At 48.0% G+C, this 23,334-nt stretch overlaps 1 protein-coding gene across 6 annotated transcripts in view; it reads left to right on the top strand.

Annotated features, from left to right (window-relative positions):
• Window positions 1-23,334, top strand: part of KANSL1 (KAT8 regulatory NSL complex subunit 1) — a 107,304-nt gene that overhangs the window by 52,035 nt on the left and 31,935 nt on the right. For all 6 annotated transcript variants that reach the window (XM_087770454.1, XM_087770455.1, XM_087770456.1 and 3 more), the window contains one exon: window positions 20,464-20,605. In XM_087770454.1, the coding sequence (XP_087626580.1) occupies window positions 20,464-20,605 (142 nt within the window). The remainder of the gene's footprint in view (window positions 1-20,463; window positions 20,606-23,334) is intronic.

The raw sequence follows: 23,334 nt of genomic DNA, 5'->3' as shown, positions 1-23,334 counted from the left end.
GACAAAAAGAATTGCTGAACAGTTCCTTTCCCATCTTTATGAAATAGCAAAAGTGTCTCTGGGAAGAACCTGAGCTGCAGGGAGGGAACGAGAAAGCACCCGGGAGCATGTAACCAGTCGTGACACACGAACGGCTGCACATTCCTGCTCCCCAAACTTGCATAGGAGATGCCTCATGTAGCTGGACTAATAAAACGCCCAAACAATAGCTCTCGCCTACGAGTTACTACAAGGACTGGATTGTTAACCTGCTGCTGACCCCCTCCCTTTAATCTCAAAAAATGAAATAAAGTCCATATAATCACTTCTAAGCTTGTGTGTGTGTATATATGAGATAGATATTTTGCTCCAGAAGAGGCATACTTGCCTGTAAGCCCCAGCCCTTGCGGCTGGCGAGGACGGCCTCGTGATTAGCGATGACACAAGGTGAAAAACCTCCCTTTGTTCTGCTTTCTCTCGCCGCCCTCCAGCCTGCTTGGGAGGGCGCGCTGTCTTGATCAGAGGGAACTTTTTTGGCATGTGTTTAATTAATTAAAAGAAAGAAGGTAGTAAATTGATGGTTACAGTGGAATTTCTTCTGTGATACTAAATCCATTCCAGTCTAAAGCAATCTTCTGCCTGGGACAGTAAATACACCATAGATAACAGCTACTCTTGAAGGTGAGCCAGAACTCCTCTGGCCATGTTATAGATGAGAAAAAGATGTCAAGTAACGCGTCCAGGATCAAAAGGCAAATCTGTGATGGAGCAGAGAATTAGCAGATTCAGGACTGGAGTCCCAGCTTTGAGCCTCTTAAACCGCAAGACCTTCTTCCTCCCCACCCCTGCTCTGCTACGTCGCAGAAGGTGGATGTCGGCCGTCGGTCAGGATTCTGTAGCGGTACATCCGTAGTGTCCCGCTGCCTAAGGGGAGGTTTTCCTGTGTGATACAGTAAATAAGTTCAAGTATTAGTCCCACGTAGTTCACCATGGATATACAGACACGTACTCTGCTGTCAGCTTCTTGCCCTTCTTACTTTTTGTCTGTTCTTCGCTTTTCTTCCTGCTCAGATGTGGATTTCCTCCTTGGAGCCCGCCTGGAGTTAATTCTGTATCTCTGCTCTCGGTTCATGTCTTTTATAAATCCCGTGAGCTGATGCCTTTTGGCTCTGTAGAAGAAATGTGGCTGCACATTTGTGACTTTATGTATTTGGACTCTCTGCTTTATCCAGAGTTTATCATCTGAAGCCTGTCTCCCCTGCCCAAAGCATGACTGGAGACCTAATAACCATGTGGTATAGAGAAAAACTACTTTTTAGAGACGTAAACAGGTCACGAGTTGAGGGAGTGACATCTAAGGAGTTTGGATCAAAACTGCACATCAGCAGGACGTTTGTACTTGAAGCTGCGCCCCGTAAACGGAGTAACTGCGTGCGGTCTGGGTGTCTAGGGTAAAGCAGAGTCTTGCCCAGCACAGCAAGAGTTGTGAGGGAGATGGTAGCAAAAATATACATGGCATTTAGTGGGACATGTTGGGATGCTGATGTCTTACCAGAAGAACTGGAGAGAAAACCCAGGAGCTGGTTCTCCAGCCTGTTAACTTTTAAGTTAGCGCTCGAAGCACTTGGAAATCACATCATTCATGTCTCTGCCCTTCCGAGTGGAAGCGAGTTAAAGGTTCGTATGGGTGTCTATGTACTTGAAATAAAAGCTGTCTTTCATATGAAACTTTTGTTATATACTAAGCTAAAACCTTGGGAGGGGGTGGTAGTGTTGTCTTTTGAAAAGCTGCAATGAGGCTAGGAGGAACGTAGGAGTGTTTTGTGTGGAGTTTGGGACGTGCTGGTGGCCTGTTTTGCTCTGGCTGTACAACCTGTATATGGTCTGAACAGAAGGGTGGGGGAATTTATATTTTGGTTGTTGAACTGAAGCTGGTATCATGGAATTTCTTCGTCTGAAGTACTGGACTGAAACTGAGTGGGTTTTCTGAACATTGTGAGAGGCGGGTTTGGGGAGCGAACAGGCGACACTTCACTGTCACATCTGCTTAAGCCTGTACTGATGCCCACCTCACCCCTTGGAGTGAAGAAACTCATGTAGCCTTTTTTTTTTTTTTTCTCACCTTTGCATAATGGTTGTTTCTGTGTTGAAGATGTAAACATGCTATGAATGATGATTGCAGAAACGTTGCAGTTAAGAATTTGTCGTTTTCATGAGAGTCTTTGGTTTCGAGAACTTGCTTTGTTACCCCTCACATCTGATGCGACCGAGGGGTTGCCCACAAGCTTTTCCCTTTATCTAAAGGAAAACTTAGATCTGAAATGTGGTGCAACTCTGGAATGATCAAGCAAAATAGAGACCTTGCGTAAACTGTTCATTCTCCATTCTCATGCGGCTTTTAGCTGGATGTTACTTTTGAAGCTAATACTACGGCCATCTAAAGAGCGACCTGGTTAAAGAGCAACCCGCTTACTCGCTTCGTTGCTGATCTGCCCGACCACATACATCCGAACTGGCCCAGCGTGGCCGCGTGTATTTGGCACGTCCTGACTGCTCCTTTCACCGGGGTGGACGCGGCGCTCGTAGCTGCTGCTGGAAGCACAGGCAGCCGCCGCGGGCGCTCGGCCAGCGAGCTGCCACCGCCGGCACATGCGACACCGAGGAGCCCTTGAGAACGGGGCACCGCCGAGCGGTGGCAGGTTTCTCCTCTGCAGGCTCTCATGGCAATTTGGGGGCCTCATTCAGCAAACGGCGATTTGCATTCCAGAGTTTGTTAGCATCGCTAGCTCTAAGCCCTGCAGAAAAGAGCTCTGCGGACTTATTCAGATCCCGCTTCCTTCCCCCTCTAAGGCATGCGTGCTCTCTCAGGGTTTGAATTACCCCATACTCTTTTCAGGAAAATAAATAGGGTATCTGTAAGTTTAAACATTAAGGCCTTTGTCAGCCCACAGCGAGTAGCAGAGGCCTCCTGTGGATAAAACTATGTTTGGGGGGAGGTCCTTGTTTTACAGTGCATTGAGTTCTGTTGAAGGATGGAGGCTTGACAGCATTGAGACTGAAGCCCTCTGTCCAGGGGACAGGTGGAGCTCCGGCAAAGAGCCTTTTCCCCCTTTTCACTCCCAACCGCTTGTGCCGAGCGCATTTTGTCCTTGTACCAAAGGGCAGCACATGCAGCCAAAGTGGAGGAGAGGATGTCGACCAACATGACTCAGTTCGCGCCTTCAGATGACTTGCCAAGTGGAGCGTTCGGTCCTTTTTGTCTCGATCATTTCCTAGCAGATCATCCAGATTTTGTTTTTCAGCTGAAGTGTGTGCCACCTCTTATCTCTGCCTTGCCATGCCGTGCCATGCTGCTCGCTGAGGGGGTGCAGGACAGCCCTCACCACCTCTGCAGCAGGGCGCGGGAGTCGCGGAGGCAGGTCCGATCCTGCACTCAGGTCTGTGTTCAGTCAAATGTCCCCTTCTCGCTGCTCTCTCTGCTGTCCCAAAGAGCTTTGCGAGCCAAAATTAAAGTTTCTCCAACAGAGACTGCATATGTTACTGGTTAGGTGCATGTACCGCCAGGATGACCCACTCCCCTGAACTTGCCAGCTCCCACTGAAGCGGGTGATGAATCTGTTTTATAGTGACTTAAATGGAAAAAGTGGATCACAGCTCAGCAGTGACACTTCTTCCCGTGGTACGGTGCCGCATCGCCCTGGTGTGGGATGCATTAAACAGCCACAAGGCGCTGCCTGGCTTTGGTCTGGTTTGAAGCAGACTTTTGTACTAGTTAAATCAGCAATTTGTTCTCCCAAAAATTGCTGGGTTTTAATTGCTGCCTGCAAACGTGTTCAGAAGATAGTAAGGGCTGAAATAGCGGTTCTTAAACTGTGCTCTGTGGGACCATGCAGAGGGACTTGCAGATTCATTAAATAAGCTTTTTGATGGAAAACTTGATAAAGGACCCAGGAATGCCCAAGAAATTCACGGGTGTTGACAGATGTCTGCTGGTGTGAAAACTGAGGCAAGCGCTAGCGGAGGGAGGTGACACGGTGTGCCAGTTCGTTGCGTGCACGTCAGATGAGAAGTTCCCTGAAAACCCTTCATTAGTGACATACGTTAGTGGCCAGAGTTGCTCTTCTGGAAGGTTCTTCGGCCTGGTCAGAGCTCGGTCCTTTCTTGGAAAGCAGAGATGCTCTTTTGTGTCTCCCATTTGATGTTTGAATCCTGTGTTTCTTCAGTCCTTTGTGTGCTGGAGCATCTGTTATAAAAGGGGTTTCACGTGGCCGAACAATGCAGATTGTGCCTTTCTGCTCCTAACGGAAATAAAACTCGATTTTTCGCAGCCTCCGAGTATGCTGCATTTTGGCCATCCTCAGCCACCCCTCCAGGACAGCTCTGCCCAGAGCTCCTTCCTGCCTGTGCCCCCAGTTTATCCACCCAAAACCCAGCAGCTACCCCTGCGTCCTTCCTGGGATCCTGGTCTTGGATTTGATCCGGTGCCATGAAACCTTTCTGCGTCCTTTGCTGTGGAACATAATTGCTAATTCCTTAATTTATGCCTTCTGATCTTCTGTCTCGAGTGCTGCTTGTCCACAGTTAAGTAGCCAGAAGCAGACGCCTTCTCCCTGCCCCTGCCACCCCAGTGCTCCGTGGCCGCTTTCTGCCGTGTTTCTCTATGGCTCCACGCAAAGCTGAACGTAGCGTGATTCATACTGGTCTCCCGTCGTTCTCCCTCTCTCCTCTTTCCATTTCTCTCTGGACTTTTTCACGCTCCTGTACTGTATAGTAGTTTAGTCCTCTAGCCAGGATTATTTTATTCCATTTCTTAGATAAAGGGTTTGGAGGCCAGAAGTGTATTATTCCTGTGTTAACTGGAAGGGCTCTTTGGGCTGAGAGAGGAAACTTCTCTTGGATCAATGCCAGAAATAGCACGTCTGCCCCTTCCCTTGACTAAATGACCTTCAGCTTTAATATTGATGTGTAGCTTTATCCTCACTCTATTTTAGACTAAAGAGGCGATCTTCGTCTGCTGGGGGACCGCGATAGGGCATGCCTGTGTAGGTACGTGTGTTACTGCAAACTCCTCTGCGCGGTGAGCTGCGGAGGAGCAGAGCACTGCAACTACAGAGGGAATATCTGCAGCTTTATTCAGTGGGTGTTCTCTTTTCCTAAAAGGCTTGGTGCTTCTGTTACTTTGAGCAGGGATGACCTCCCTCTGCTTCAAGCCAGAAAAACATATTTTCATTTTCCCTGCAACTCCGAAGCAACTCCGGTTGAAGGCTTGGAAATCAGGGCAAGCCCGTGAGTGAGTGGGCATGAGATGCGGTTGCGCGCGTGCAGATTGCTGCCTCTGCCTCCTGCAGCGCAGCTCTCCCAGGTGGGGTTGGGAAGCAGATTGCTTCTGGCTTCTCCCCTGGAGGGCAAGGAACTTGGGGAGCCTTGGGACTGTACCTGATGGGTGAATTCATACTGCTGATGCTGTTAACGTTCCCTAAAATCCATTAGTTCGCCCTTACTCCCTGCCCACCCCAGCCCATTTCAGCCGTATTTGGCATCGATGATAACTTCTGCTTTGGCTGGAAATCCTTCTTGGCTTCTACCTATATTGTCCTAATGTCACTACGTGGTCCAAACAAATGTGTTTTATCTTCACCTCTGCCTCTGTGTGATCTTAAAAACCTGCTTGCTCTAACGAGTGGTGAGGAAGACTGGGAAAAAAAACTTTTTAAGAAGAGGCATTTGTGAAAAGGGTTTAGGGCTTTCGTGCTTCAGGTACAGAGCAGAGCTTAATTTTGTGATGCTCAGAGCTGTATTTCCGAACACAGACTTCATGTTGGAATTCTGCATTTTGAGACGTGTGGTGCAAAGCTCTCTCCTTTTCCTCCCAGGACATTAAAGAGCAGATAAGGAGGGTGAGGTCGTCTCGGTAGTGCAGGAATTTCCCAGGCCTAGAGAAGCAGCCTGCTTCAGTGTAATCACTTATCCTGAAGTTTCATTTTGATCTTGGGCTGCAAAACCTGTGGAGTTAAACAAAAACACCCCCCTCCCTATGATCCATGACACAACACCCCTTGACCTCAGGTCTTAATGACTGCATAATAAAAAGTGAAGAGACTGAAGCTGCATTTTCATTCCTGGAAAGATTGGAATATCCAGTGCTGCTCACTCCTTCTGTCTGCGGTACTTACTAGGTGCAGAGTATGGGACAGAAGAGGAAGACTTTGTATCTCCTGCAAGCTAAACCAAGAGGGAAATGAAAGCATCTTTTATTTGTTGGACTGCTCACTTCAGTCCTGCTTGGATTGATGGGGATGAGAAGTTGCTTAGTTGGAAAGAGTTTGGGCAGATATCTGCATCCCGTGTTAGCGTACAGTGAGTCCTTAGCAGCTCCGTTGCTGGGAGGTTTGGTAACTACTGGAGGAGTAGTCACCTTCTCCTCCTGCAAGGAGAGCTGGGGCGTGGGGATCCGAGGAGCTCTCCAAGATTAACTACAGGTTTTCTTGGCTATCTCTGAGATTGTTTTGCTGGTGCTGCCGGAGTGGAAAGCTTTGCAACACCGAGATGACTGCGGTTGCACTTGTTTAGATCAAGTTGAGGGCAGCACGATGGGGAAACTGCCTTTGCTGGTGCTGTTCTCTTCATGGTGTGAGCTGGAAGGTTTTAACGTCCCGGAGAGCAATTCCATAAATTCTGCCTTCAGTAAACCCTTCTGAACAATGAAAAGCATGTCCCAAATAAGTCCTGTTCTGACACGGTGTTGTATTAATGCTGTTCACCAACTGGAGCTCCGAGCTGCTGTCCTCGCACTGGCAATAATTTAACATAGTTTCTGTATTATGGAATATTGATTTACTGTGGAGTGTAAAAATGTGCAGCACTCAGCAGAAGGGCCTCACCAATTGTTATGCTCCAGGAACACTGCTGCTCAGGAATGTGAAATAGATTTTCCCTTTTAACAATAGATCCTGATTTGCATAGTCTCTATTCTTGTTTCTCCAGGGACTGTGCCACTAATGGTCTATAGTGAGTGCTCCCCCACTTTGACACCAAACTGCTCTATTTGCACACATACAAAGGGCTTTGCTGTTGAACAAGTGTAATAACTTTTCAGACGGTTTACTCTGTGCTGTAATTGTCTCCTCTCTGTTGTGCACTACTTCTTGTTTGAAGAATTTAAGATGCCAAACACCCGCTTCCTTCTCTTCTTAGCTGCATTAATTTCAGGGAAGCTTGGTTTACAGCAATCCAAAAAATCAAATCGTCCTGCGCTGCCGAGTGTGAGGTGGTATCTTGTTGCTGATTGAAGGAGAGCAGGAGCTGGGAAGTGGCTTGTTTGCTCAAGCATACCTTCTTGGAAAATGTTGACTGCTGCTGCAAGCCCTGGCTGTCCCAGCCCATGAGGTGTTTTTTGACTGAGGACGTCCCAGCAGCTTTTATTTATTTTATAGCGTTTCCTAGAGAGGGTGCTGGTTTTCTACAGGGACGTGTTGGGGAACGCTTGGCTTGTGGTCTTTGCCAGTATATCTGCTTGCATGTGCTTCTCTGGTGCTTTGGCAGCAAGCAGAGTTTTAGGATGGAGTTGTAATGTGTGCAATTTGTCAAGTATTTCAGGACCTTTTATTTTAAAGAAATTCAAGAAAATGGCTTGTTGTAGCTGTTGCTGGTTGTGCTCACGATGCGTGAGTGAAGATGGTAAAACCAGCCTCTGTGGTCGCGTACTGTGTCCTCCTCTTAGTGAACAGGAGTTGCTGGTCCCTAGCTACCGAGTTTGCCAAAGGAAGGTTGTAAATCTCTTAATGCAATCCCGCCCTTAATGCGAAGAGGCGAACAAAAAATGAAGAGCAAAATTTCCATTGGCTTAGTGCTTCCGCTACTTTCTGCTTTCTAATGGAAGAAGTATAACTTCTGATGAAAAATATGGGTCTAAAAAAGGGTAATGATTGTACTGTCCTGTGCAACCCAGATCTGTTAGGAAGCTGTTGTAAGCAAAATTGTAATATTGATAAAGGGCCTTACTCGCCAAAAAGGAGGATATGCTCCTGGAAGAGATTGGTTGTGAGCTTGAGCAATCCTATTTTAGGCATTCTGGGGTGAAAGGTGGGCGTTTTGGTACTTAGTTCGTGTTGTTGAGAATGGCATATTAATCAGAGCTTTAAGGGAAAAATTCCCAATGAACTGAAAGTGCATTAGGAGCAAACTTTGTTGTTCAGTTATAAACACCTTTCGTGCATGGTATAGGCTTACCTTCTTGTTCCTGGCTTTAGCTACAGGGGGTAACAAACTGCCTTGCATTTTCTGGTACGATGATGATCAGGCAAATTCTATGCATTGGCGATATTAGCTATTCTGCTGGCTGCTGTGCCTACATAGTTGCTTGTGAGCTTGTGGAGAACTATATTGAAAAAGTGGTCCAATAAATTCTCTTATAAATATGGTATTTTTCAGCTGGCTGCTCTGCTGTGCTTCTGGAGAGTCGGTTTTGCTGGCGTAACAGCCAGGTCTTCGTGTCCACGCTCCTTTGATTCCCACCTCCTGTCCCCAGCTTGCTCCCCTACCTTCCCCTTTTCTCCCCACACCTTACTCCGTAGTTTGTGGGTGCCAAAACAGGATTCAGACATGGGCCAAAGTACTTGCATTGGCATAGCTGAAAGAATAAAATCAGAATTTTAGGCTGTTGTCACAGAACAATTGTTGCTGCTAAGGGCTGAAGAGCAGCTAAAGCTTGGAATGGCTGTTTTTCAGACAGCTGAATAAATGCTTGGGGCATTGCATAAATGTCATAGCATAAAGATCTGGGGCACTTGGATTTGAAATATCACCCAAGTTCAAACCTAGCCTTGGCAACCAGCATGAAGAATTTCAGCAAAGATCTTAAAAGCATTCAGGAAACAAAAAAAAAAATCTAAACTGCAGTTCTGAGTCTGAGCAGAGCCTTCTGCTGGGCCGTGCTATTTTGCTTCTGATCGACATGCTGCCAAATTTATGCCTTGGTCATGAACTCAACAGAAAGTGAAATCATAAGGGTATGACAGTCATTTTGTTGAAATCTCTTTATAGTTAACGGGTACGCCACGTCACAGAGCCCTTATGATTAGGGGTCTTTCTGGGCTTCATGGAAAATTAGGACTTTTTTTTTTTTTTTTTCCTTCTTTTAAACAAGTGACAGCTTGAGATAGCTGAAGAAGTTAGGCAAGCCTGGGGGGTGGTGATACGGCAGCAGAGGAGAGCAAGAGCGTCACGGGAACGGGGAGAAGTGAGCTTTTTGGGAGCAGAGGGTTGGAGCGGCATCTGTGCGTGCGTGTTGGCTTGGGGAGTTGAGCGCTTTGGGAAGATCCCTCTCCGCAGTAGTCTTTGGGAATGAATGAGGTGGAGGTGCTAAGAGGAACGCTAGTAAGGTAGCACAATGTTTTGCCTTAAAGCTTATGAAAAACAATAATGAAACAAAAAACCCAAACCAAGAAGACCTTGGAGTGCTCTCCAGCGCTGAAGTGCTGGTTTCTAGTCTACGTGTTTCCCCCTCACACTTCCATATCCCGGTGAATTCACCCATTAATGGAAGGAAGCTGAGTGGAAGTTGACAAGGTAGAGGGCGCACGTTGTTCATCTACGCGGTGCTTAAAGGAGACTCCTGCTGAAGATCAGCACTGAGCCCTTGGTGGCCTCTGCCTTGACTTCCTTGCCCGGTAAGAGCGAGGAGCGACTGCAGCTTTTGCTGCAGGTCAGCTGAGGCAGAGGAAGGCAAGTTCAGAAAAATGGTAGGAAGGTGCCTAAATGCCTGTCCCAGGCAGCTGTGGCCCAGTCCAAACCGCTGCGGGGTCTGCTGGGCAAGGGTTTTCCTGCTGGGCAGGACCGAGCGGAGATGGGAAGCTCTGCCGGGAAAGCGTTAAATACATCCCCCCTTATCGCTTACCTCTCTCTGCCTGTTGGCTTAGTGACTGGCTCCTGTGTCCTTGTTTGGAAGGTGTCCTCTTTGTGTCACCGTGTTGTGAGTACATAAGTCATGCTGTCACGTTGGCACAGGGGACAGGAGTGTATTTCTGTCCCTTGGGATTCATTCCCTGGGACTCGTTCTGATACCCGTTGGCACGGAGTTGAGCCCGGCCGTGGTTTGGTTCCTGTTGGCTTGGCCGTAGGTGAGGTGGGCACAGCGGAGGGAAGCGCAGGGGAGCAGCTCTTGTGTGGACAAGACGTGTTGCCATCACGTGCAGACCCTGCTTGGGAGCTGGTGTCTGAAGTCCCACAGATCCTTTTGCTGATGGCCTGACTGAGTATTTTAGAGTCACCATCCAAACAGAAGACATTTATTGCGTCCTTCCAGTTCTTAAAACCAAAACCTATTAAGGGATCCACTCAACCTTTTTGAGAAACCATTCTCCCATTTCCAGGCTTTGGTGAAAGCTGTCACGTGTTCCTCTCGAGGTTCCTGGGTTTCCGTTGGGATTGTGGATGGGCCTGAGAAAGGGCCAGCACAGACAAGGCGAGTGACTCAGCATCACCGACACATCGTGAGTCACCGCTGCTGTGCACCACCGTGCTGCCGGTGTACCACCGCGCTGCCGGCTCACCGCTGCAGGATCCAAATGCAGGAGGTGGTGGGCTCCGAGTTGTTACACATCAGGATGAAATGTTGTCTCATCAGCGCACGAGCCGATGTGCCTTGTGCGATGCCTCGGGCGGCATGGCACTTCACTCTTGGATTATAGTGTTCTTGAACTGCTCTGGCTTCGGCTGTTAACTCCATTTCGGCAGCACAGCCAGACCCTGAACGTGGCACAGGGGTGTGCGAGAACTAAAATTACCAGTTTCCACAGGTGATGGGGGTTGTGTTTCACCAGCCAGCAGTTTGCTCTGAGCTAAAAACGGGAGGTAAATAAAATGATGATTTTCAGTTTCCCGATGAGAAATGGAGTACGGTTTGTTTACTGCGTGCATATCTCCGTAGAATTTGCTGGCTTGTTCCCTGCCTGCTTGCTGGGATTCCTCTTGCGTGGCATATATTCTTCTTCAAAGTATTACATTTAAGGGAAGGAGGATAGTTTAGTAGGGTGGCTTGGATTTTAGTTCCTTTTCTGAGGACACTTTCTGAAACCATTTGCACTTCAGAAGTATAAGCTTGATACTGAGGTACGTAGATGGTGATGATGGTGTTCCACAACAGAAATAATCCCCTGACATTTTATTTCAGGGGAAAACTTGTTTCTCAAAGAGTGGATTCAAGTATATTTTTGTTATGCAGCTTCTAAAGTAGTTAAATTGTCCCGAATCACAGTAAAAGCTGTTGGTAGGCAGGAAGGGCTGTGCAGGTGGTTTGGTAGCTTTGGTTTTTCTGTGCAATGAGCAGGCTGGGGGGTGCGTGCCCCCTGCCCCCCCCGCCTCGACAGCCCTTTCACACTGAGGTATTTTTGATTTCCCTCTTGTTTCCCCATGTGTAGGTCTGTTTGTGGATTGAGTTTTGTACCTGTCCAAGGGTTTTCTTGGATCCTTGGGCTGCACTTACCTTCTGCTAGGAAGGGATTTGGGGATATTTGGGGGAGAGAAGCTGCCGTAAGAGAGTGGCCTGGTGCAAAGGCTTTGGTTGCAGCAGCAAGAGGGGAGAACACAAGAAATGAACTCCCATGTCGAGCATCGCCGCGGGTTGAGGGGCTGCTGGGACCCGCGGCTCAGCCTGGTGTTGAGCCGTGGGCTGGACACCGTTTCTGCAACTGGTGGTGTTAGAAATTTGGGTTCTGCTGTGCGCAGTTGCCACAGGCTTGGGCGGTCTCGTCCTGCCATAATTTCTATGCAGGAGTTCGGGCATCTTTTAATGGCTGGCCTGGGCCAATTTTTTTTCTTCTTTTCTTTTTTTTTTTTTTTTTTTTCCTTTTTTAATAGAAATGAACTAGAGATGCCAAAACAAACCTTTCATATCCTGATCCCAGTGATGGTTGCTCTGCAGACAAAGCATTGCATGCTGTGGCCAGTGGAGTGGTTTGGATGGTTCCTCATCATCAAAAAGGAGGGCAGTTGTGATCTGCTTTATTTGAATGCAAATTATGCATGGCCCCCGGGTTGCTGGCGGCCAGCCAGCGCTGCCCTCTCTCTTGGGCAGAAGCCTGGCATCCTTGCTTAGCCCTACTCAGCAGCAAAATGCCGTAGGATTTGTGCTCACAAATTTCCCCCGAGCAGTGGGGGTTTTTCTGTGAGGAACAGTGGAAATAACTCTTTACTCCCAGCCTCTAGAGGTCTTCGGTTTTTCTGAATACAGGAATGAATGAACTGAGTTGAGGTTGGAACTAGATTTAGATGAGTGCCGAGCACGTGCTGTGAATAGAAGAGCCCTTCAGAAGCTGATGTTTCTGTCCGCAGGGTGGGGGCGGGTGTTCAGCCGAACAAATTGTTCGCTTTGGCTTCTTCGCGGGCAGAAATGTCATGATCGGCTAATGAGATTGTTCTTGAGGACTTGTGGGGTTCTCTCTTCCTCCCTTGGAGTTGTCATGCAAGTGTATTTGGCAGAGGTTAACTCTTGCTCCACCCGTAGATCAGTTTTTGCACTGGTCTTAAAAAAAAAAAGTATAAAAGCTTGGTGGTCTGAGGAATGAACTTGAAGAACATAAGGGGTCAGGAGCAAACGGGAAAACAGCAGCTGAATTGGGTGCAGATCTCTTTCTTCTTTAGTGAGGCACAATTAAAGATCATGAGAGCAATTGAAAAAGCTGCGTTTGTGTAGTGCTTGGGGGACAACGCTTAGATTTTTGTTGTCAGAACTGTAGATGTGAGCAGAGCACATGGCTTTTTTTACATGGGCATGTCCTGGGTTTCCAGGGCGCGTAAGCATTGGTAACGCTGTCCCCAGCATGGACTCTGACAGCAAGTGTCCCAGCATTTTACTTTATTTTCAGTACCGGCATTTGACCCCCTCAAAAGATCAGCAGAGAAAGGGAATGGGAAACTTTTTTAAACTTGATTTTAATGCTAATGTTTTTCAGTTTCCGGTGAATCAACAGGAGTTGATTTAACCATGAGATTTCTCTTGGCACCTCACTGTTGTTCAGGAGTAGGCATTGCACCAGTATGGACATGAAGCATTGCATTGCATTCGCACTACTAAGCTTTGCCCTGGGGCTGCTGCCTTGTGGTAGGTAATGCAAGGGAAGCACGCAGAATTAATATGGATGATTTGCCCTTTAAGAGAGTTGACAGCTGAATGTCATAAACTGTCCTATTTGAAACTCTTTTTGTGGTATTTTGGCAGGTTTTGTCCCTGCTGAAGATCCCAGGTGGAAATGGGAACTTAGCTCTGGTGTACCCCGTTTTATTTGCTGTAGCTGGCAGCGAGATCCCTCTTCTAGTTAAGAAGAGGGAATTGCATCGAGTGCTGGTACTTGGGCAGCTCTCGGGAGGGCACAAAGCACACCGCTGAGCATTTTGGCAGTGGTGGGATGTGGAGTTGAGTACAGAGCTGGGAAGAGGAAGGCAGCTTGTGCAGAGATTTTGGAGCAGAATCAAAATTTGGGATGGGACTGTGGCTTCCTGCAGTTGCAAATTGCCTGGTGCAGTCTGAGATGTGTGTGTAGTTGATGATGAGATCTCGCACCTGTATTTCTTCTTGGTTCCTCGAGGAGAGGACAAGTGTTTGAAGGGCCATACGAAGCCAAAAGCAGGTTGTTACCAATCCAGAGCCAACCGGCTGGGATGTTAGGAGCAGTTCGTGGCACACCAGTAGTACCCACCCTGCTTTTTTGACAATTCCACCGGCAGATCTGAAGCCTGGTAGATCCACAAGGGGTGAACATGGACAGCAGCTCCGGAACAATCCCGCGTTTTCGGTGTGGGCCGTGCCTTTGGTGGGAAAGGATGTGGTGTGCTGGGGTGGGACTCTAGCAAGTCAACGCGGGGGGGTGGCATCGCACAACCCAAGAAAAGGAGAATTTGGCCATATAGCACAAGAGTGGATCAGGATGGAGACCTTCATGCAGAACCAGCTCCGTGCAGACAGTCTTGCAGAGGAAGCTCCATGGGACATTGTTTTACAATCTCCGCTCCCTTCCTTCTCCCTCAGATAGTGAAACGTTGACCCAGCTGCATCTCGGCCGGGTGTTAGAGACTAAATCCTCCTCCCCACAGCACGGCCCATTCAGGATTGTCAAAGTGGATCCCCAGTTGTGGGTCATCTGGCAAGCATCTCCTCATTCCCAGTACTGAAGCCTCATTTGGTGGATAGATATTATTGTCTTATTCAAGAAATGTCCTGTACCGTACCTCTTGGGGTCTGTCCTAATGCCATGGTGAGTCTCCTACGTGCAATCAGCTAACGCCCTTCCAGCTTGCCTCTGGCAAGCGAGAGAGGCTGAGGTGGTGTGTCTTTTGGGAGAAGGTCTCGAAATCTGAGGTTTTGAACCAGACCTGGTGATCTTCAGCGATTTCTTCCATTGAAAGCTGCATAGGAAGGGGGAGAGTAAATATAGAGCGGCCTCTGCGTTGGTAGGTGACTGCATTTCAGGGGACAGAAAAGCCCCTGGGTATGTGCCAGTAAATAGTGGAGGAGGGGAGCCATATGGAAAGTGCCTGGAAAGCTGCAGCTTATTGCCTCGTGTTGCAGCATTAATCTGTATCTGCGCTGGAAGGGAGAGTCCGGTGGTGTCACGGCCGAGGACCTTCAGATGCGCCGCATGCCCCCGGGTGTGCCGGCTCCCCTGTCCGGCACGCAGGCAGCGCGGCTGTGGTGCCGCAGAGCCGGCAGCGCCATGCAGCTCACCACGGGCTCGTGCTTCGGTGCCAAAAGCGCTTTCTGGTTCATGGCAAATCTCCGCTATTGCTATTTCACTGTGCAGACTGCTTGAAAAGTTTTTTAGTGTTCCTGTGTGTTGGATTTCTCTCTCTTCCTGGCATCAACTCTTTTTCTTCCAGCACGACCTGTTATTCCTCATTTAACATCAAGATGATTCGGGTTTGCTGAAGTGCTCTGGGTGGCAGAAACAATCTCGCTCCAGACCCCGGCGGGTGCTTCTTATTCATTACTGCTGACTCCTAGAAGTGGTTCTGATCTGTGGTTCCCCTCCAGCCTGTAACTTTGCAATCTGAAATCTTTTAACTTCATTTGTTTCTGTACTGCTCCGTGTCATTATCAAGACGGTTTAGTAGCAGCTGGTGGATCTGCTCTGTTCACTTTGCAGCTGGGTCTTTAGTAGGGCAGTCTCCCAGTGAAAAATAATTCTGCTAATCTCTAATTCCCCCAGTTTGTTGGTGCTGTCTCTTGTCTGCCCCATTGGCATTCAGCTGCATGGACTCAGCAGAAAGCAAGACAGACTGACAGCCGGCAAGGGCTTTTCACCACCGGTCGCATGGTGGAGGGAGGCAACGCAGCTTCTCTGAGGTCCAGAAGCAGCAAAATGAACATGTGTCTCCTACGACTTGCTGGTACAAAACCAGCCGGCAGCAGGGAACTCCAGCGGGCCTGAATTTCCTCTAAGGCAATACGTAAAACCTGCTCCTGGGAGCGGGGCACGGGGGTGCCGTTCCTTGGAAGTGGAAAGATCCCTGTGCATTTTCACCCAGAAGTGCTTCCTGGACAGCTTTGACTTGATATTTGTACGTAGGCTTGGTGTAAGCAGGTATCGTAAGTGGAGGTTGTGTTAGGGAGGGCTTATCTATATGGAGCTTGTACAGCTTTTACAGCACCACGACTGCTGAGACGACTAGACTGAGTCTAGCACAGGTCGTACCGATGGAAATGCATTGACCGAGGTGTTGCCGTGTTCATTGGCAGGGCTGTATTTATATTGCTTATTAAAAAAAATAGTAAAATGAGAGCACATGCCCCTTTCTGAAACAGCCGAAGCCGAGCTCTCTGGTGTGTGGGGCCGCCTCGGCAGCTCGCTGGGCCAGCGGGAGCGAGTCACCTTTCTGTCCCTTTGGCTCTTCCACCTCTATGCGGGGACACTGCTGCTGGCAGGAGCACCTGGCTGGTGCGTTTTCTTTTCTGGAGTTGACTTTGCCTTTTAGGATAACTGATTTTAACCCACAGTTGCCTGTTTTTTACTTATGGAAGGACTGGAGCCCATCTCAGGGACTTGGGCTGATGTGACACAGGATTTATTTTCCGCCCCCGCCCTTCTTGCAGTCATATTAAACTAACTGCTTTTTTTTAGGAAGAAGTCTTTACCTCTGAGAATTTGTCATGTTGATAAAGTTTCTTCCTGTAGTTTCCCAAAGGTTGTGTGTTTCTGCTGGAGAGGCGGGCACGGTACAGCACCTCTGGGAGCCTGGCACTGCGGGGCAGGAGCTGTCGGCACTGGTTGGAGGCTATGGCCACAAAGGGCAGGATTTGAGGTCTTCTGCCACAGATGGGGAGAGGGATCCCGTTCTTCCCTCGCCCCCTTCCCGTGAAGCCCTGCAGCCTCCCGCAGTATTTCTAACCCTGTGGGCTGAGCTTGGCTCGGCTCCCCGCTTGTTCTTCCTCCCCTGTCCCAGCCTCCCGGCCCTTTTGGGCACCTTCGGGCACGTGTGGGTTCCCTCCCTGCGAGGAGACCTAAGGCTGCTAATTCTGCGTGCACACGCTATTTACGATAAGCACCATCTGCTGAAGCGTGCAGGGCGCTGTCCTTGTCGGTCAAGCTGAGTGCCACGCCAGCTGGGCGCGCGCGGGCGAGGGGCGGCTGTCGCGCCCTTCGCGTCCTCTGCTGAGGCCGCTCTCCTGCGCACGCTGGTGCCTGCAAAAGGGGAATGAGCCTACCCGGGAAATTGGTTTATTTAAAAGGACCAGGCTCCTAAATAATTCATTTTCTGTGCTGTTTCATGAGCTTACCCTCGTGTCTCAGCTGGAGGGGCTGTCCTGTGCCATCCTCTGTAGCCTGTTTTGTGCAAGCGCTTGCAATCGCGCAGAGCGCACCCGTGCAGCGGCACGATGAATGGTTTCCCTTGGAGGATGCAGGATTTAACTGCTTTTCTGCTGCTTGCGTTGCTCCCGGCGCCAGCTTTGCCTCTTGAAGCACAAGACCGCTCTCAAGATGAGCCATGCAGCCCGCTTCCAGCGACACCGCTCTCTGCAGCCATCTGGCCGTCTCTTCAGTCGTCGTCTTCGGTTTAATCCAAAACCCATTTTGGGCAGGTGCAATTAACTCTTTTATTAATTGTCATGTTAAAGTCCCTAATGTTTAGAAAGAAAGGAAGTGGGTTCCCCCCGGCCCCGAGCAGGGTGTCTGGCTGAGGTTTCAGGTGGCTGCCTGTGCTGACTGCAGCGGCTTCAGACGCCGTATTTTGCGTGTGGTTGCTCATTTCTAGTGCTAGGCGAGAAAATAATCATTCTTTCAAAATATTTTTGTAGAGATTAAAGCTAAAGAAGCTACATGGCTTGTTATCCAAAAGGTGATCTACATGAGGAAAACATACATGTTGCTGACAGCAAATTGCAGCAAAGGGTGTAAGTGAACAGGCTCTGAAAAAGGCTTAATTCTAAATATAGAGGAGCACACTACGCTCAATACTGTTTTGGAAAGTGTGGCTGAGCCATCATTATGTATCTTCCCCTCCACCTATGCCGCAGGGTGTCAGAGGATGAAGTATACATTACTGTGTTTCACTTTCTTGGTTTATTTTTGGTTTAAATCCAGTGGGTTTTTCTGGGGTAGGATGTGTCCTGATTTTAAGGTGAAGAGCAGGTCTGCTGCTGTTTACGCTGCCATCTCACTTAGGAATCTAAACGGGCGTGTGGTGGTTTTTATACTTAATCTCGATTTCTGTGTAATCTGAGCAAAAGCATGAGATGTATTTAACGGAGCAGGCCAGTATTGTTCCAGCAGGCATAGGTGCTTTATAACGTTGCAGAGGTGAGCAAGGGAGCTGGCAGTTTGGAGGTGCTCTCAGCAGCTCGGGATATTTCTAAAACCAATTCCCAAAGCTACATGGATCCCCAGAGAGCAAACTGAAGCCTGCTGCGATCTGGCTTAGAGTCCTAAACTTTCTAGGGATCTGGATAGTCTTTTGCATCCACAGGTGCTGAAGATGCCATAAAAGCAGACACAGCCATTGCAGAGGTCTTTCCTGTTTTTAAGCTATAAAAAAAGGTGAACTCTTCTCCAGTAAAATTGTTCTTTGCTTCTGGAATGAGAGTATGGTAGAATTTCACTGAAACTTGGCTGACAGAGAAGTAACGTGTTCTGGAGGTCTTGTGGGAAACTACGACATGAAAATGCTGTCAGTCTTGTGGGTGATTGAGTCAGAGCAGCGCCGCTTTTCCAGCGATGCTGAGAGAAGCGTCTCTGCGAGACGGGGAGATCTGCTTCCCAAACACCGCTTTTCTACCCTCCGGTGGCATGGAGGGGATTTCGTGCCATTTAGGCCTAGACTGGAGATCCCTCGTGGGGAGGAGGGACCGTAGAGCTTGCAAGGCATTACCCTTCTTGGAACAGAATAAAGCATGACTGGGCTGGAGAGCTGGATTAGAGCTGCATGATCGGGTGATGCTGGGGTGGTGTTGGCAACTGCTCGGCCCATTGTAAACCAGATTAACCTTGTGGTCACTCTGTCTTGCTGGTCGGGTCATCAGATCTTTACAGCCCCAGTGCTCAGCTGCCTTGGCCGCCTTCTGTCTTGGGCTCTGCTGACTGTATCCTTGGTGTAATTGATGGAGGATTAAGATCTGGCCTTGCTGTGGCATCCATCTACAATAAATATTAAAATTTTCACCAAACATAAGGTCAGCGTTGATCAAAATAGAGCAGGCACTTTACACAGGGAAATATTCCAGAGAGAAGGACTTAAGCTCCTAAAAGTGCTTTGAAAATGGTCTTGGAGAGGGCTGGGAGGGCTGTAGGAAGCAAATATAATTGCCCGTTTTGGTGGAAATCTGGCCTCATCTAAGTTGGCACTGAAGCAATGTCGCCCACGCAGCCAAGAGGTCCAGCAAGAATATGGGGAACGTGTCGTGTTCTGAGTTTGGGTTTCGCTTGCAGTTCGAAGGAAACAACTCCTCCTTTTCAGGGTATTTCTATTAGCTGATTTGAAACTTCTAATAACCCTGGTGCCTTTTTTTTTTTCCTTTAAGGCAAGTGCATTTGGTAGCAGTACGCCTAAATAAGGGCAGATGCATAGGAGGTGTAGATTTTTCTAAGAACTTGATTATTGCTGTTGCTTACCATCGCTGCAGCTAGGGGTGCTTCAGTAGTAAATCTCATTTACCACGTGCTGCTTTTGCTATAATGGCTGGTTTCAGCTTTGAAATGGGTTAATCTCAACAGAAGACTTCTTGGTTAGATTTTGGAAGAAAATCTGGACATTGCTGTGGCTCCCCTGCCCCGTGTGCTCTCGCTGGGTTCAAAAATGCTACAGGAGGAGGGGGAGATGGGCAAAGGGAATTATTTTGTGATTAATTTCTTAATTGCCAAACATCCAGACGTGGCAGAGGCTTTGTGCAGTGGCACTGGATTTGTGCATGCACTTTCTGCCGATGCTTTGTTTCTGCACCGTGTTGTGGTTTTCTTCCTTCCTGGGTAGCCTTAATATTTATCCACTGGAATCGGGATGCTTAGGGTATATTTTCATAATATTATGGCTTTTAATGTGGGAGAGTGGAGCCATGGATTTTAAGTACCTTACCGTCTTTGTGTTCCTTTCTGCCCTGGAGTGCGGTAGCAGTGAGTAAGGGTGTTTTTAGACTGTAAAATGCAATGGTGTAGTTCCATGCCCTAGTGAAAGGACATTTATGCTCCCGCAGAACCGTACTTTGTGTTTACAGCAGCGACAAAGAAGGTAGGAAATCAGTCAAGAGTTGCAAAGTGTGTGGGTTCCCCCCGTGCACCCACACGCGCTCGCCTTCTCTCGCATTGAGCCCCAGAGACCAAGAGGAGTTGTTCACTTGGTAATTTTTCTGGTGGCTTTTCCTGCCTTCTTTGTTTGCTCAGTCAAGCCATCAGATGCCGAAATCGAGTTTACTGTTGCCCGCTTTTCCTTTGCAACACCTCGTTGCAGGGGAGCAGCTTGTGCAAGGCGCTGTTAGCTCTGTTGCTCGTCTCCAGACAGTGGTTACTCTTAAAACCGAATGATGGTGTGTTGTGAAACTTGCCACCGAGTTTTAATTGTGGCCGCGTGGTACGCGCTGGTGTTCAGGCGTATTTTTGTGACTGATGACAGAGGTCTTTTTTTTTTAAAGAGGCTACGTCGAGGAAGAGAGGGCAGATGGGTTTTGTTTTCTCCAAGACTTGCAAAAGTGGGTCTGGCAGATGTGGCCAGGTAGGACTGGAGCTGCTGGTTCAGCTAAGCGTGGAATAAAATCTTAACGCTTGCATAGGCAGGACTTCAATCATTGGGTACCAAAAGTTGTTTTAATATTGCTCTGCGGAAGCACGGCTTTTATAGCACGTCTCTACTTCGGTTGGTAAGTATTAGCAGTGGCTAGATGGTATCAGTCATGCCATTCAGTATGGAGCTTTGATCTGTCTTGTCAGTTCTGCTAGGGTTTTTTGTGGACTGTATAATTAAAATCACACTCAAAATAATCCCCTCTTCCCCTCTCTGTTTTTCCAGGAGGCGAAGGGCAGAGTGGAGATGGGCAGCAGACCGTGCAGCCATCGTCAGTCGCTGGAATTGGCTTCAAGCCCATGTCTCAGACCTGGAATACCGAATCCGGCAGCAAACGGACATTTACAAGCAGATTAGAGCCAATAAGGTGAGGACCAGGAGTGCGTTCGGATATGTGTGATTTTGCTTTGTCTGCCTCCTAATGGCTTGCTTTTCTGACGCAGTGGAGAGTCCCTGTGCAAAGTCAGATGGTTTTTTTCCCCCTGCATCTCTGAAAAAGCGTATTGCACAGTTGTGACTAATTGTAATGCTATTTGGCATGGGCGGAGTGTAATTCTTCTCCCTGGTTCAATATGGTAACATGAAGAGAGCAATACCTTACTTTAAAGTCAGTCTTTGAGTACCGAACAAAACTGTTGCTTTTGCATGCGTGTTGCTGTTCCCCATTGTTCGAGCCTCTCTCTTTTTTATTTGATTTAAAAAAAAAAACAACAAAACAACCTTCCTATTCTTTCCTTTTGGGAGTAGCTGAAGATGGGGAGAAGGAACAACTTAACAAGAGACTGGGGAAGGGAGGGGACGGTGGAGGAAGTTAGCTTCAGATGCTATCACATAGCACAGGCTTAAAATTGAGTCTGTATCATAAAAAAAAGACTTTCTAGGTGCTGACCTTTCTCTGTGGAAGGAATTATTTTTTTCGGACTTGCTCTCAGATGACGGGAGAATGGGGGAGAGCAGAGAAGGGATGAGGAAGGAATTGTTATCAAGACTTGTTCAGGCATGCACGTCTAAATGTCAGGCCTTGGAGGGAGGAATGTCTGGAGTTTGTGGCAAGCAGGCTCATGGGATTGCATCAACTTACAGATCCTCAGGAATTCAGAGGCCAGCAAACGCTTTTCCCAAGATGTGTGGTGCTCTGGGGGTGGCAGGGAGAGAGGGAAGAGAGGCTTCCAGGCGGGTGGAAAGCATGGGCAGGGAAAGGAGACTGGACTTTTATGCAGCTATGTAGAAAAACAGGCTCATGGAGTGAGCGAGGGCTATAAATGACTAGGTGGAAGAGCACGGCTTGCTGAACGGAATACATTACCGAGATTAGAGCAAAAGGCTTCTGGAAGCGGCCTGTACGTCAAATTAATGAACCGGTTTCAGAAAGAATTGTCTTCCTTCTGTCTTAAGAAAGCCGATCATGCAAGATGATTTCTAAGTATAAAATACAGAATAACTCAACATTTATATGCTAAAAGTTAAGTAATGGAAGAAATGAGAAAACTTAGCTAATGAAGTGGAAGGTTCAGTGCTTTCACCAGATGATGGCAACTTGACAGACTCATGAAATGGCCTGATAATGGCTACAAGCACCCCGTGTTTTTATCGAAGGTTGCAGCCTCTAGGTCTGAAAGGAGATGATCATGGTGGTGTGTCAAAGTTGAAAAGTACATCTGAGGTTTTGGAAAACAGGATGTCATCTTCTTTGATTTGTTCAAACAAAAACTCCTCAACTGCGATAACCCAATACGTGAATTTAAGATAAAGTATGCCACTTACAGTGGCAGAAGAGTTCAGATGTTGAGGATTTGGTAGTGGCTGTTCTGCCTGAACAAGGGTACCATCTTTCTGGTAGGACTTCATGGAGATCACTGCTTGCACCCAGCTGTCGTCGTCTTGGTGGCATTGAGCTCAAGGACGCCTTGTAAAACCCGTTCTGTTTCCATCAATGAAAAACTCAGAGTGAGATTCATAAAAGCAGCTTGGGACAAGTATAGGAGACCAGAGAAACGAGCGCGTGTTTCAGTAATACAGGAGCCTTGTTGGAATGGGTTTGGCTTCAAATTGTACAAGGACAACAACTAAAGAATTTGGAGACACCTTGTTTTTTCTGTCAACATAACTCTAGCTTATTTGGCCATAAGGAGGTTAACATGTAGCTGCTGCAGGACTTCAAAGTTGCTCTTCTATTTTATTCTTTTTTTAGGTTAATTACCTTTATATGTTAAGGTTTACATCCCAGTGCACCCTTCGAGAAAGATGCATTGCTCTGTCAAATCAAAGCAAGAGAAGGACCAGGCAGTTGAAAATAACCTTCTGTTTTGAAGGTACACTGCTGCCTGGGTGTCTCAGCAGTAATTGTGTTTTCAGCACATTTGGATCGGCTCAGTGGGAGCCTGGTGAGATGCAGAGGAAAACAACAAATCAGTAAGCATGTGTTCAAAGTTAGTTGTAAAGTACTGTATTTTCTGGCGCTTAAAAATAGCGGGCTGTTGTGCCTTCGGGTTTTGTGTTGGTTTTGAAGAGCGTGTACAGTTAATTTAAGGGACTGGATGTCCACGAAGGTAATAAGGGGGTTTTGTTTCTTTTCACAGCATGCTTTGTTGGGCCGTTTTGAGATGGGGTGTGGCACGGTGCTGGTCCCCCCCATGCAGAGTCTTTGCACCTCCCTGCGTGTGTGGGTGGCAGATGCTCTGTGTTTGGAAAGGAACAAACAGCATTTTACTCTCTCTCTGTGTCTCTTACGAGTTTCACTCTCAGACGGAATAAGAGATAAATTAAGATCAAGGGCTCCTGCAGGAATTTCATGCAGTGGCAGACTTGGTTGAAATACAGTGACCAAAACTCCTTAAAGATGGGGTTGTTTTGCACATCGTCTCTGCAGACCCAGGTTCCACTTGTTCCCAGAGCATCTGAGACGGGTTCACTGTGTTCCCTCCGAGCTTTTGGTCTGATCTGTGTGCAGCCTGTCCCATGGGGAGGGCTGTGCCCTGGTCGGAGCTGCTGAGTCAAGAGAAACGTGTGATGGGAAGGGTGGGATGGGAGTTAGGAGGAGCCTCTTGCTGGAGGAATTTGCAGCTCTCACATGAGTTTCCTGTGTCTGCAGTGGTA

This window comes from Nipponia nippon, unplaced genomic scaffold (genome assembly GCF_047370975.1).
Source record: "Nipponia nippon isolate SJK-2023a ecotype South Korea unplaced genomic scaffold, ASM4737097v1 scaffold_32, whole genome shotgun sequence".
Taxonomy (NCBI): Eukaryota; Metazoa; Chordata; class Aves; order Pelecaniformes; family Threskiornithidae; genus Nipponia; species Nipponia nippon.
This window is presented reverse-complemented; position numbering and strand designations above follow the sequence as displayed.